The sequence below is a fragment of the Aspergillus ochraceoroseus genome (genome assembly GCF_002846915.1).
Source record: "Aspergillus ochraceoroseus IBT 24754 chromosome Unknown P175scaffold_3, whole genome shotgun sequence".
NCBI lineage: Eukaryota > Fungi > Ascomycota > Eurotiomycetes > Eurotiales > Aspergillaceae > Aspergillus > Aspergillus ochraceoroseus.
The window spans coordinates 1,856,185-1,869,910 of NW_024468478.1; the positions used below are offsets into that span (position 1 = coordinate 1,856,185).

The 13,726-nt window shown below is 49.9% G+C and overlaps 5 protein-coding genes across 5 annotated transcripts; 2 read left to right on the forward strand and 3 right to left on the reverse strand.

Moving 5' to 3' along the window:
* Positions 1-77: 77 nt before the first annotated feature.
* Positions 78-2,557, reverse strand: P175DRAFT_0508806 (uncharacterized protein; the record flags this gene model as incomplete). The annotated part of the gene is made up of 2 exons (XM_040898380.1): positions 78-1,222; positions 1,279-2,557. 2 exons carry the CDS (start codon positions 2,555-2,557, stop codon positions 78-80), a joined length of 2,424 nt encoding a protein of 807 aa, XP_040753302.1.
* Positions 2,558-4,161: 1,604 nt separating this feature from the next.
* P175DRAFT_0556863 (uncharacterized protein) lies at positions 4,162-6,019 on the reverse strand (the record flags this gene model as incomplete). The annotated part of the gene is made up of 4 exons (XM_040900720.1): positions 4,162-5,153; positions 5,239-5,336; positions 5,410-5,563; positions 5,943-6,019. The coding sequence occupies 4 exons, from the start codon at positions 6,017-6,019 to the stop codon at positions 4,661-4,663; spliced, it is 822 nt and encodes a 273-aa protein (XP_040753303.1). The 3' UTR covers positions 4,162-4,660.
* A 252-nt stretch (positions 6,020-6,271) lies between these two features.
* On the forward strand, positions 6,272-7,020 carry P175DRAFT_0500804 (LYR motif-containing protein). The gene is made up of 5 exons (XM_040897030.1): positions 6,272-6,361; positions 6,416-6,610; positions 6,737-6,799; positions 6,866-6,916; positions 6,985-7,020. The coding sequence occupies exons 2-5, from the start codon at positions 6,440-6,442 to the stop codon at positions 6,997-6,999; spliced, it is 300 nt and encodes a 99-aa protein (XP_040753304.1). The 5' UTR covers positions 6,272-6,361; positions 6,416-6,439; the 3' UTR covers positions 7,000-7,020.
* A 519-nt stretch (positions 7,021-7,539) lies between these two features.
* Positions 7,540-10,004, forward strand: P175DRAFT_0531453 (uncharacterized protein; the record flags this gene model as incomplete). Its single annotated transcript, XM_040899876.1, has 2 exons — positions 7,540-7,551; positions 7,650-10,004. The coding sequence occupies 2 exons, from the start codon at positions 7,540-7,542 to the stop codon at positions 10,002-10,004; spliced, it is 2,367 nt and encodes a 788-aa protein (XP_040753305.1).
* Positions 10,005-10,931: 927 nt separating this feature from the next.
* Positions 10,932-13,595, reverse strand: P175DRAFT_0434623 (putative histone-lysine N-methyltransferase (Ash1); the record flags this gene model as incomplete). The annotated part of the gene is made up of 4 exons (XM_040893674.1): positions 10,932-11,658; positions 11,720-11,919; positions 11,978-12,351; positions 12,410-13,595. The coding sequence occupies 4 exons, from the start codon at positions 13,593-13,595 to the stop codon at positions 10,932-10,934; spliced, it is 2,487 nt and encodes an 828-aa protein (XP_040753306.1).
* Between the last annotated feature and the right edge of the window lie 131 nt (positions 13,596-13,726).

Consider the following 13,726-nt stretch of genomic DNA (forward strand, 5'->3'; position numbering starts at 1 on the left):
ATAGTACGGGGTGTTACAAAAAAAAAAAAAAAAAAAGAGAGTAATGATAATAGTAGTAGGTATGAATGAGAGGTTGACTAACCACCAATAACATCCCCGTTGAGATTGGTGATTGTCAAGTCCTGGAAGTCGAGGGTAAAATTACCCTTCACCCCAGCGGGAACGAGGTTCAGATGGTATATCCCATTGGAGGAGTGGGAGTACGACTTCTCCAGGTAGGTCTGTATGGCGTCTGCGGAGAACATGGCTGCCTCGAGAGTGCCAGTCTTTTCCAGGATATAAAGCACAGCGATTCGGGAGAAATCAAGGACTTTCGTAGTGATGGTCAAAGAGCTGGAGGTTGTTGAAGTTGATTTCGGTGTGGCGACTGAGGAAGGAGTTGTTTCTACGGATTGCGAGGTCTCGGTGACTGACGAGTTATCGAAAACGATGCCATTTTCTGTCGCAATAGAATTTCGGGCAGTAAGGGTCGGTGTGGGAGTATGTATAGGGGCCGGGCCAGGAGGACCATTATCATCAGAAGGCTCCCCGTCTGGGACCAAGACTTCATCGAGAGACAAAGAACGACGGGTGCTGTTGCTTGAGGTCATGCCACTGAACGACACAAGAGCATTTTCGGTCGTGCAGGAGACATTGTTCTGACTGAGGAGCGCCATGATAGTAATTGGATCAAGGGGTATGCTGAAATTGGTCTTAGAGTCTTCGAATAGACGAGGGAGGTCATCTCCCATGGTAGCATTTCGTGATGTTGAACCCTGAGTGATTTCGGTCGTGACACAACTGGCATCTCCCACAGTTGTACAGCGTGAACCAGTGTAGCCATTAGCGCAAACGCAGGAGCAAACATTGCCACTTGAGACACTGACACCACCGTTTTCACACGGTGCAGTCTTCTCGCATGTCGAACCGCTACTAGCACTATTTTGATGCTCTCGAGGCACCACAACAAGGAAAATCGGGATGAGAACAGCAGCGGCAATGACGAGGATTAGAATGATGCAGATCAGAATGAACGCCCACAGAGGGAGTCCACAACAACGACGTTGTCTATTTGTGCCTTTTTCCTGGCCTTCTTCTGGGCCCTGTTCTTGGGAGTTCAATTGGTGAAGAGTAGACCTCTGGAAGAAGACCGGCCAAGATGAGTGACCCTCTGGGGTTGCGGCAGGCGGTGGGAATGAGGCCAAAATATCTTTAATCGAGCCTGACCTGCTGCTATGATCACCTAAATTTTGTATTAGCCCAGAGATTGGTGACCAGCTAGCGCGTTGCATTGCTCACCACGAAATGCGAACCTCGAGCCCCCGCCAGCATTAAGCAAATCGTTTCTGCTTGCCGTTCTATTATGCTCCAAATTTGACGCAAGTTTTGTTGCACGCTTGATCAAATCCGACAAACTTGTAAGACTGCCTCGCGCCTCTGCATCACGAACCGCCGCCATATTCAACCGAGGAGGTCTGCGGGCCCCTGGTCTGATCTCACTCATTGTTGGGGCACCCTTGGGCAGTGCCCCCACCTCCTTCGCAAAACCTCTATTACGATAACCTTGATGGGGCCTTGGATCCTCGACCAACACTATGGGTGGTTTTTCCGGGTCGAAATGTGACTCTTCAGACGAATCTGATGAAAGAGAGTTTCTTGGATTCACACCAGCCGCGACTTCTTTCAGAGCAGCCCCGGTTGCGAGCTCCCGAGGAGAAACTGTTTTGCTTTCACTCTTGGGGAGTGGGGGGGAATCCACGCATGGCTTACTGATCGTACGTAGGGAAGGCTTGCCTCTTTTCCCAAGACTGGCTTGACGAATTATATTTCCATTGTGGCCTTCGATCGCATGCGTAAACTCATGCGCACCACCGGAATCGCCATCTGCATAGGCCCCGAGGATAGCAGACTCCCCTTTTTCGGAACTCCAGCTAGAGCGGGTGGTTCGACTAGGAGCGTAAGGCTTATTGATTATTGTCGGGCTGTCAAGTAATTCCTCGGGGATGGGCGAAACAGACGCTGGGTGATTCATGATTGCGCGCGCCGCAGCCTGAGGAGCAAGGTTACCCGGCTTCCTAGGAGGAATCGGCTGTGGTAAATCAGGTAGTGACTGAATAGAATTAACAGAAGAAACTCCTGGTTTTCTAGGCGTATCTTCGCTTGTGACAGGTGCAGGGTCCCTCAAAGCTGGATGGATGAGCAGTTGATTGTGAAATGGATGTGAAAAGGAGGGTTTCGGGTGATTGATGTGCAGCGGACTGGGCGCAGCATCTGAAGCGCTTCTGACTGAGTAGATAGAAGGGGATGGAAGATCGGGACGAGGTGGTCGTTGAGGCGGAGGGCTCTTCGAGATTAACGGAGTCCCTTTTTGATCGACAACATTCGTTTGTAACATATTGTCGTCCGGTAAAGGCCACTGTGTTTGGCGAGCATCTCGTCTGGAGGGTGGTATTCCTCCTGCGTTTGCCTGGGGAACTTGAATTTTGGGACGTCGACCCGCCTCTAACATTTCTCTTGCTCGCCGAACAGATCCCTTTCTTTCGGGAGGATTGGAGTCGGAACCAGCTGACGGATCCATGTTGGTTAATGGGATAGTCAATAAATCGAGCAACGAGCACGAGACGAGGCACCAAGAGAAAAAGTCAAATCTAGTCGACAAAGAAACGTTGATAGGTAGAAAACGGTCGTTCAAGAGTTTCTTCTGTCGTCAAAAGCGTATATGAATGAGCAAAAACCAGCTCGCATTAGATGGAGAAAGAAGCTCAATGATAAGAAAGAAAGAACGGAAGAGAAACACTGTAGACAGTCAAAACGATTGTTTAAAGCTCCAACCGGTTTAGATGATGGAGCGAGGAGCGACTGTTCAGGTCAGATTCTTTGAACGAACGAACTTGAGGGCCAAGAGCTCAAGACAGGAAAGAAAGTGGTTGGTGCGGTGGCACTCAATGCCTCTGAGGATATTTGCAAATTAGTTCAATGCCACGGTTCAAAATCGCATTGCAATGACTGGACGAAGACTGCGTACCACAGAAACAGATTTGGAAAGAATGGAAGAGAGAGGGTTAACAGCGCGTTCACAACTTCATTGTATCGTCGTTCCCAAGTCTCGTGATATTCTTCAAGTAACCATCCCTAAAATCACATGAGGTTCGACTGTCAGTTACATTCTGTGACCAGTAAGTGTATGGCAAAGACTTACAGGTTCGCCCAAAGAAATAAAAGAGCCTCTAGCCCTTGGCTAGGAAGTGAAGAGAAGAGCGAGATAAGGAGGAGAGGCGGGTTCTACGGAGTAAGGAGAGGCGGAGTCGATAGTCAGTTAGTACCTCACACGAGGTGGGTAATGAAAGGAAGGGTCTTCCAGAGACTTCAGAACCAAGTGTCAGACATTGAATATGTGAGCTATTCCTGGTTACATGGGCCAAACTCCCCTGCACTAGTAGTCGGCCTCTTGGAATCTTTGGGGATAAGTGAGTGGGGAGCAAACCCTAGTGCGAAATTGACACCGACGCCAGGCCTCTTAGTTCGACATCCCAAGCCTTAGGAGTCGAGGGGCAGTCCATCGATAGTTTAAAAAGGGGAAAGGGGGTGTTTCCCAAGTCTGTCCGCTGCAATATCTTGAAGAAAGAAAGAGAGAGAGAGAGAGTATACTCTCTTCCAGAAGCTGTAGATTCTTTGGGACACTCTGCGCAGACTGTTGAAGTGGTTTCAGGCAGTACTCCGTACAACCCTATCGTGGGTGATTGAATAAGCGAAGGCTTGGCTATTAAGGACTAGGAGCTGGAAGGAAAGAAAAGGCCCGTGGTTACTGAGGCTATTGGCCGGGTGGAGGCGACTAAGGAGATGGTGGTTTGATAGTGCGTCTCAGGTTAGGTAGAGACGCGACGGCTAGCAGACAGAAGATTTCAACTTGAAACCAGGCTACCCATCTGGAATTGGATGTTCCCCAGATCAGATCGAGTACTCTCAATCACGGTCTGGAATGTGGCCTCATTCCCACCATTAAAGGTCAAACAGAAACCACAAATCTAACCAGAGCTGGCGGAGAGTAATGATCGGATAAGTAGCCAATGTCTTCAAAGGGATTGACCGCAAACGATGGGGGGAATAAATAATACCCCCATACAACCCTGCCGCCAGCTGATAATTTCGCTTCCAGTCAGGACTCAGGAGGCGGCTAGTTCAATGAGCTACAGAGTAGCTTGGTTTCGAGGTTAAAGCCAGAGGGAGGAAACCTGGAATATTATGAGACATTCCTCTGATATTCATTATCAGGACGGTGGATCTTATGATGCTGGTGTCTGTAAGAAGTTAAAAGATTCAAAGATGATGGGATGGGATGATGAAAGATAAGAATGAAGAGCTTGTTGATGAAGACGTTGAGATTTGAATCTGCTCGAAATAGGAGCACAGACCTGATTCGACTCCATCCAAAGAAACAAAAAAAAAACATTGCTGTCTCTGACGTTTTAAATCCCCTTCATTGGTTAGGCTAACCAGGTCATGCATGAAAAAAAAAATAGTATATTCAAACACCACGCGTCTTGTAGTCTATTTCGAGTCCCCTAATGATATCAGGTTGATACTGGATGAGATGGACTACAGAAGGTCGCAATAAATGATTCTCTTGACCCCAAAAACCTATCCAAATAAAGGAGGAAAAATAGAATCTTCAATGTATATCCTATGCGCACTCTTGCCGACCCAGTTCCTCCCGCAATCGGGTAATTTCCTTCTCTGCAGCTTGCATCTCGACCGTAACGCTTGCTAGCTCTGGGAGATAGCCTTCTACGGCTTCCGTGAAGGATTTCTGGGCGCTACGCAGGGAGGGGGGAACAAGAATACCATACCACCGAATTGGGTCTGAAGCACCGGACCTCTTCTTCACGGTCTTGTGGGTAGTATCTGTTTCGGGTTCAACCGCAGAAGAGCTTGACAGCTCTAGAGAGTTCGGAGTAGATTGTGCCGCGTCATTTTTTGAAGAATCCTGTTTTGTGGTGTTCTCGTCCGATTGAGATGTCTCTACCTGATCGGCTTTCTCGAGCTGCTCGTCCTCCTCGGCATTTGTAAAGGCCTCAATTGCAAAGATATGCCTAGAATGGATGCCAGTTTCTAGCACTCTTCCTAGTTCAGCCGAATGCGTAGTCTCATCGGAGGATAAGGGAGGTTGTAATCCCCTAATTATACGCTCATCAATTAGCCATATCTCCATAATTGGGAAAGAGGTGCTTCATGATTAATCGCGATTTAACCCAGACTCACACTCGTCTTGTGGCTTTCATACGCTCGTCATAGTAGTCAGCGCCATAACGTCGACCGGGAGGACAGGTATAATTCGCTTGCGCAAGAGAAAGAAATCCCTGTATCAACCAGTTCAGCTGCCACCCATCCAGGACGCCCAAGCTGGCTGATGGCTACTCCCAGAACACATACCGAAGATAGCTTTGATGCTAGCTTTGTCTGCAGCTTTTGGTGTTTGTCAAGCAGGTGGAGATATCTTTCCAATAAAGTGTCCAGCAGCTGTAAAGGATTTGTCGCAGAATCAGCGAGATGAAGTTGCTTCAGCTCTTCTTCGGGGGATTCTGAGCTATGACGCGAGGTCGGCGGGATGAGCAACTGCGCCATTGCAAGGAGATATTATGTGTAGAGACTCGGAAGGAACTAAGGACGACCGTGAAAAAAAAAAAAGAATGAATGGATGAAAGAAATAGAATGATGCAGTGTCGATACAACCAGTCTTGAGTTGTTGGAAAGCGGACGACAAAAAAGTGAAGCTGCCCGAGGAGTCCGATAACTCCGTCATTTCACGCCTCCGAACAAAAAAAAACCTCCAAAGAATTTCCCGAAGTCGACGACAATCGATCCGTTGTTCAACCTACGCTTCGATTACTCGCCCATTCTCCCGCATCCTGTGAGTGACCTTACTTCGGTTCTATTCTCCTCTCTCCCTTCATATTGTCCTCAACTGTTCCGTTCCTGCGTCCTCTTTGAGAGGAAGGTCCTCCTCTGACCCGTCGCCTTTCGTCATACCCAGTTGCGACATTCGGAATTGCGGCTAACGCCTCCCAAATAGCATCTGGGATTCTGATTCCTCTAAGATAGCATAGGCCGTCAAGCTCTGGATAGCATCGGAGTTTGTTTGTTTGTCTGCTGTCTTGCTACCCTCGTGCGGAACAGCCAGGGCTAGGCTAGAGTCGTCTACCACAAGGATCTCCCGATATCATCTTGACCCTCCGAACTACGCATTTGTTTCCGGGCTGTTTCTCTTCGCTGCGCTTGCTTTTCCTTTGTCACCATTGTCAATCTCCACTCCTTAAATTCTTAACCCGTCACCATGTCCGTTTCAACTCTCCAACGGGACACTGCCTTCCAGGTCCGGTCTTTGGTATGTGGCCTTCCGACTCAGGATAACATATTAATGTCATATGGTTAATAATAGAATCGCTAATACTCGTGGTTAAATATGCAGTTCCGCTCTTTGCTTCGCCAATCCTCCCAGTTCTCAAACTACAACTTCCGCGAGTACGCCCTTCGAAGAACACGGGACGCTTTCCGGGAACACCAAAAGGAGACTGAAGATAGGAGGATACAAGAGCTGATGCAGGAGGGTCTACAGAGTTTGCGGATGATGAAGGTTAGTTGCATCGCACTTTTGGAGGTGGCCACCGCACGTTCCAGCACCCCGCCGAAACAACTTCGCTTCGGAACTTCAGTAATGCCTCCCTCGCATTGTGTACAGATGGACTAATATTAACTATAGAGACAAACCGTTATCAGTCAATTCTACCAAATGGATAGATTAGTCGTGGAGGGCCAGAAGACAGTAAGCTAATACGATTCTTGTCTCTGTTTACCCACGAGACACGGACTCATCTCATCTCCTAGGCAGGGGAAGGAAACTAGACACGAAGGCGGTCCTTCTTCGCCAGAAGGATGCTGGGTAAGAATACCTACCTGTTTTGTACTCTTTTCTGGCAGCCTATTCAAAGCCGCTAATTGTTTTCACAGTTTAGATTAATTTAACAAAATCTCCACATACTCAAGAGTCTCTCTTTTATTTGTGAAATTTGAGAGAAGTTCCACAACAAATATTACACCATCTTTGGTGACTTAGCCATCAAAGCTCTGGTGACGGTGTTGCAGTGGTGGCATAGACTGGGTGATTGCTCTGTACTTTTATTGAACCTACATTTTTTCGTGAGCTGTGATGCTTTTTCGCCAGAACCCCAAATCTTCTCTCTCATCTCCAAGCGCAAAATTTTTTGGTCGTAGTTCTGTCGTGTCTTTTCTACATCGAATAATTATACCCCGATCGTAGTCGCGGTCACGTGCCGAGACCCCAGGCCAACCGCGCCTTCGCCTTCATTTATAAGAGCGCCTCCGTCCAGCTCGACAAGTTGGATTGCCTACCCACGATCTCTTCTATCCTGTTCCCGGCCCCTGCTCTTATTAATTTTATGGGACAGCGCGACAATTGTTTTTAAATCTACCTTTTAATTTGATTTTTTTTTTTTTTTTTCATTCGGGCTAGGAGAACTCGAAGATTCCGCCCTGTCGCGCGCCATGCCCCCGACAGTGAGTCCAACTCGCCTTCCCAAAGATCTGTTCTATCAAAAACAAGGCACTATGAAGTGGTATAGCTCTGTCGGGGCCAATTTATTAACATCCCCCAGTTTAGGTCCTCTCGTTCAGGGCGTCAATTTGGCGAGGGCGCCAACCGTACCAGAACCGGCCAGATCGATCACGATGTCTTTGAGGGACTCCCCGTCCGACGATGGACGCGTCAGGTCCAGACCATATCGCAAGAACCCAAAACGGAGGGAACAGAACCAGTCCAGCCTGGCCCCGGTGGAAAGCAAGCTGCTCCTGAACGTCCAATGCCCAGAGATAGCCATCTCCTCACGCCCATGAGTCGAGCGCTTCTCCGTGCTGCCCGCTCCGGATGCATATACATTCGTCAAGCTTCGAAGGACTCTGAGGATGATGAAAAGGAAGCTACGGATGCTGATGAACAGCAGGCGGCGCCAAGCACGGAGCGTAGCTTTGCCATGCGCAAATGGTCTACGGTCCCCAAACACTTAGAAGCTCCAGAAGTGGAATTTCTCGCGAAAAGACGGCCGGGTCTGGTGTCGTTATACGGTTCGACAGCTGGGACTGTAGATGGGGCTAATGGTTCGGCCCCGATGAGGAAAACCCGATTCAAGAAGATTGATCCTGTCACGGGGAATATTTCGATCTACGCGGCTTGGGTGCCAGAGGGACACAAGATTGAAGGTGAAGTTACCGATGAGGCTCAGGTGATCGCCGAAAACAGCAAAGTAACTGTGACTCCTGAGGCACCTGCACCGGGCACTGTCATTGAAGGCGTTGGCGTGGTCAACGCGCAAGGAGTGGTGGTCGCCGAGGCTGGTTCGGTGTCCGTTATCACTCCTCCAAAAAGGCGACCGCCTCCGCCTAAGCGCAAGGCGAAGGGCTTTGGAAAGGGTCGAAGGAAGAAGGTCATGTTTGCTCCAGGTGATGGCGCTGACGCATCGCTCGTACACGGAGCCAACGATGTTCATGGTTCGAAGGAAACAGATCCTTCACGAATGTCGGCTGATCAAACAGCCCAAGATGATGAGGAAGATGATGGCGAAGAAGGTGAGGAGAGCGATGATGGCGACGGCGACGGCGACGGCGAGGGTGAGGGAGATGTGGATGGAGATGGAGATGGAGATGGGGATGGAGATGGAGATGGGGATGGGGATGGGGAAGGAGACGAATCCGGCTTTGATACGAAGACCCCGGAGACCCCAGGTCGACAACCTAATACTAAACCCGAACCAGAGCCCACACCTGGGCCTACGAGCGATGCAGTACCTGCAGAAATCGGCACTGAGTCACAGCCTCGTCCAATTCCAGAATCATCATCCGCTACTGTAACAGAAGCCACAGCTCTTTCGGCTAAGCCACCCGCTACTGAACAATCACAGCAGGCGCCCGCGGAGGAAACGAGCTCTGTGCCTCCAAAGAAGCAGACTGGGTCAACTAGTGCAATGCCTGCGACAGAAGAGGATGTTGAGATGACGGATGATGTCCTCCACGAGCCTCCCAAGCCCGTAGAAGTAAGCGGTGCATTCTCTCCGCTGCCAAAGTCGGACACTCAGCAACAGCCGGCTCCAGAAACGGCCAAGCCTACTCAAAAGACTCCTTCACCCCCTCAGGAGGTTGTGCAGTCTCTAGCGCCTGGATCTTCAAAGTCTGTGATCGATAATGCAGATAAGTCGGCTGTGGAACAACCGGAGCCCATGGACATCGTTATGAAAGAGCCAAGTGAGCCGGCCGTCGAAGATGATGTTGTGAATATGGATACTTCGGCAGATGTCCCGCAACCTCCACAAGAACCAGCCCCAGAGGAGGAGGAGGAGGAGGAGGAGGAGGAGGCTGCTACCGTCCAAAAGCAAGAACCACAGACTAACGGGCGCAATAATGTTGATCTCTTAGGTAGTCTAGAAGCGAGCTTGGGTGACAAACCTGAAGACGCTCAGAGTGATAAGCAGAAAGAAGCCATTACCACTCACGAAACAACAACGGGGGCTACACCAGCTGTACCCGTTCAATCTCCTTTGAAAACACCAGCAGAGGCACCAACGGCCGACATTAAGGTGCCTTCTCCAGAACAAATCGCACCACCTATCGAAGCACTGACACCCTCAGAGCCCCAGCCGGAGCGAGAGCCAACCATCCACCAAGCACTAGAATCCCCAGCCACAGAGCAGCCTCCACCATCTACCGAAGAACAGCAACCAGAACCAGAACCTTCTGCGCGGGAACAACCACAGCCACTTGGTGAGCCGTCCAAGGAAAGCATTCAGGGGACCCCTGAGCAACCAGAGGCAACCCCCGAATCGGTAGCAGAGCAGCCCACCACAGGCCCTGTTGCAGAACCTCCAGACACAGAATCCCCAGTTGAGCAACCGGGGGAATCTCATCGTCCCAAAGGAGCTGCTGCTACATCCTCACCACCTGAAGAGCCCCAGCCCGAGTAAAATCTAATTTTTGATCTCTCTCTCTCTCTCTCTTTTTTTTTTTTTTTTTTTTTTTTTTTTTTACCCTTGATATTGTTTCCAGCGGAAGTCTGGCGTTTGGTTTGGTTTGGTTTCTTCTTTCTTTCTTTGCTCTCTGATGAACCACCACCACCGGCCTTGAATACATACATACATTATACATACACGCATACCTGGATCCATCATTATGTATCCCTTTTACTTCTGTACTCTAGGAGGAAATGAAAGCACACCAGAACGAAATGCTTTGAAGCAGATCACGTAGTTGGAATTTAAAATTAAATGGAAGAATATGAATATTACAGTGCCCTATCTCTCTGTCTGGACTGGAACAAAACTACCAAATCCCATCCAATCCAATCAATCAATCCCTCTCTCCCCGCCGTTTAAACAAAACAGCCACACAGCAGAAAGAACACCTAAACTGCACTGCACTCAAGGTCTCATAAATATACGTCAAAGTTTCAACAACAACAGCAACAAAAAATTACCCAAATCAGGCCATTCAGACCAATCAGGCCCCTTACATAAGACACGGATCGGGTGGAAAGGAGCAAAAGAAGTAAACGCCAGGGGGGGGGGAGAACCAAAATCATAAAAGCCAAGCGGGGAAGAGGGTTGAAAAGTTGAGAATTGAAGCCCGTACTGCGCGTGCTTGCTCTCCACGTGGAAGTTGCACGGTTGCCTGCGGGCTCGCGTTGTTGAAGTCCGAGAAATATAAGGCGAGGAAAAAGAGAGGCCAAGCTCTTTGAACAATCAGGAAGAAAGGTTGCATACATGTATATGGGGGTGGTTTCGTCGCCGAGACTGATTTGAAGGGTAGCTGAAGTACTCTTCGAGCGATTGAATAGGTTGTTTGGATTACATAGAATCCAAGTACCATGCAACTGGATGATCAATTCAGTCAATTCAAGTCGTCTTCTTCGCTCCAGGCGAACCCCCCGAGGTGCTAGCGACGGCCTTGGTGCGTTTAACGGCGTCTTTGGCCTTTGGGGATTGCTTGGTAGTTCCCTTAACAATTGTCTTCCGGGCTGTCTTCAGAATATCCTTTTTGGGCTGTTTCGGTTGCTTTCGTGCAGCCGGGCTCTTTGTTACAGGGGAAGCAGGTGCCTTGGACTTCTTAGGCGAGCTCTTGACTTTAGACGGTGATTTGGAAGTCTTTTCGGTCTCTACTTTTGTTGTCTGGGCGGGTTTCCTGCTGCGAACTGGGGCTCTCGCTTTCGTCTTGGTGGCTTTGATCTTGGGCAATTTAACCTTCTCCTTGGGGTTGGAATTAGTCTTCCTCGCTGCAGTCGTTTTGGGACTTGCGTTTGCGGGTTTCCTCGAGGTAGAGGACGTGCTTTTGCCTGGAGATTTGGTGGGCTTACTCCTGGCTTTGGAGACAGTCGCACGTGCCCTCGAAACGGCCTTCTTCACACCAGACTTAATCGATGCGGCTGCCAACGCTCGTCGTCGATTTCTAGCGTTCTCGGCTCTCCGTTTCGCGGTCTGGGCCTTTTTGGCGTCTGCGAGCTCTTTCAATTTCGCAGCTCTCAGCTCTGCTCGTTGCTCTTTCTCCCTCGGCCGTGGGCCTAGGATACCGCGACATTTGGGCGCACCGCAGCGGCATTGCTGGACATTCTTCTGGGAATAGGGACTACAAGGGGTTAATATGATCTACAAAGTTGCGGGTGCTTTGGTTGGCAGGGAGGTCTTACTCAAAATTGTAGTCATACGTCAATTCTTCTCCAGTCATGATCCCACGATCACCAGCAAAAAGGGCCATGCGCGGTTTTCCAGCCACAGTCCATTTTTCCATTCGACAGTTGGGTTGGCAAGAATGGTTCACAAACCGGGCCATAGAGCCTCGCGTGGCATCGATGATCATGTTTTGGTCAAAGTACATCAAGTAGTAGCACTGGCAGGGTCAGAAACACGTTCGGGTGCAGGCTCATGAAGGAAGGGGCTGGCTGTACCTCGTTTTTCTTATATACCGTTCGCATCCGTTTCTCACATTCGGCTTGGGTTATAATTTCTCCAGTGTATTCAACAATGATCTGATCCGGTTCAAACGTGCGATTGCTGCGGACGCCGTAGCCGCGATCTTCGGTCTTGATGACTTCGACCCCGATATTATACTTTCCTCCAGCCTTTGTTCTCTGTTTGAGGTCCTCAAAGCTTCGATTACCGCACTCAGGGCCCAGCCCACAAATGCTATCGTCGCATTCATAAAACATATAACGGTTCTGACAGTTCTGGTCGCAGCCGGTATCCTCTGTGCACATGCATTTTGAGAGTTCCAACTCCTTGCTGGCCCGCCAGATGCTTCCAGCTTCCCCAACAAAAACATCTGTTTGAAAGAATCAGCACTCCACTGTCACACAAAGGTAAATCAACAGTCCGCCTACTTTTATTCGTCTTCCTCCACTCGTTAGGCTTAGGTTGGCCAGGAGGAAGGGGTGAGTAGATGTCGAAAGGCAGTTGGAAATCTCTTCCTATCTGTAATAATCTTTCTCCAACAAACATGGGCATTGGGAGAAACCTCCTTTGACTATTATCTTGGCCGGGATTGAGACTCTTTCTCTTAGAGCTCTTGTGCCTATTTTGACTCGGTCGCGATCTCGTATACTCTTGTCCCGTGTAGAGTCCATGGGTCAACCAGCGTTTTTCTCTAAACCGGGTGATTACCTCCACGGGGGTATCTGGCTCTTGTGCAGACTCGGGCTCTAATTCCGGCTTAGATACAATTTCACTGTCTGAAACACGTCGCTTTTTGGCGGGGGGTTCGCTGACGACGCGGGTAGGCTCCTCTTTCGGGGCGGCGACATGTCGAGGCCGCAAACTAGATCGTCGGTCCGGTTCCTTTCCTCTCGAGCGTTTACCCAAAATACTAGTAGCTCGACTCGCAATGTCAGAGACCTTTTCTAGTATAATTAAACGAGACGAGCGTCTCGTGGGTGTCTGACTGCTGGCCTTGGTGGCGCTAGAATCCCTCCTGCGGTTGTGAGTTTCATCCTGGGCCAGTGCCCGTTCCACACGCTTTCGTAGGGTCCGAGGTTGTAAGGCGGCGGCCACGTCTTCCGGCGGCGGTTCTTGCGATGACTTCGAGACAGGAGTATCAGGGGCCATTGGATGGTCATCTATTTCCATAGCCTCGGGGACAAGTTTTGTTTCAGCTTGGAGGGCGGACTCCATGATCGCTATACTGTGGCGGAGATGGGAGGAGCGAGACCGCTTCTCCCCAGGCGCACCGCCATTGACCAGCTTCTCGGTCAGCAGAATGCGTTCCCGAGTATCTGCAGGAGAAGGAAGTCCATGAGCGTCTACTTCCGAGTCAACCTCCGGCTGAGCACCTCCCCGCCGCGAAGCGCGTGTCACCCGTGTAGATCGGCGGCGAAGAGTAGGGTTTTCCTCATTTGACGCGTTTTCATTATTGCTCGAGGTCTCAGAACGGCTGTTCTCGGGGGTCAGGAGTTGTTCGGTATATTCAAAGGCCATTGTGGTGTCGAGGGGTTCGTGGGAGTGTTTCGTGACGTCGGACAGGGTTGCGGGTGTTGCGGGAGACGCGCTGGACAAACCCGGTCGAGTTTCCATCGCACCGTGAGATAGGTCAAATATTGTAGGGTGGATCGGTGCTGATGATAACGAACAGAACGATATAGCAGGTCAAAGGCGACCAGACTCTTTGAGATTGCGTAGAAACCTGGCCAAAGGACGGGATCAAG

Bases quoted from the DNA above. Each gene is read 5' to 3' on its own strand.
- P175DRAFT_0500804 (XM_040897030.1), top strand. From the start codon at position 6,440: ATGCAGTTCCGCTCTTTGCTTCGCCAATCCTCCCAGTTCTCAAACTAC. The intron at 6,611-6,736 runs GTTAGTTGCATC...TATTAACTATAG, and splicing joins AGAGTTTGCGGATGATGAAG to AGACAAACCGTTATCAGTCA. The intron at 6,800-6,865 runs GTAAGCTAATAC...TCTCCTAGGCAG, and splicing joins TCGTGGAGGGCCAGAAGACA to GGGAAGGAAACTAGACACGA.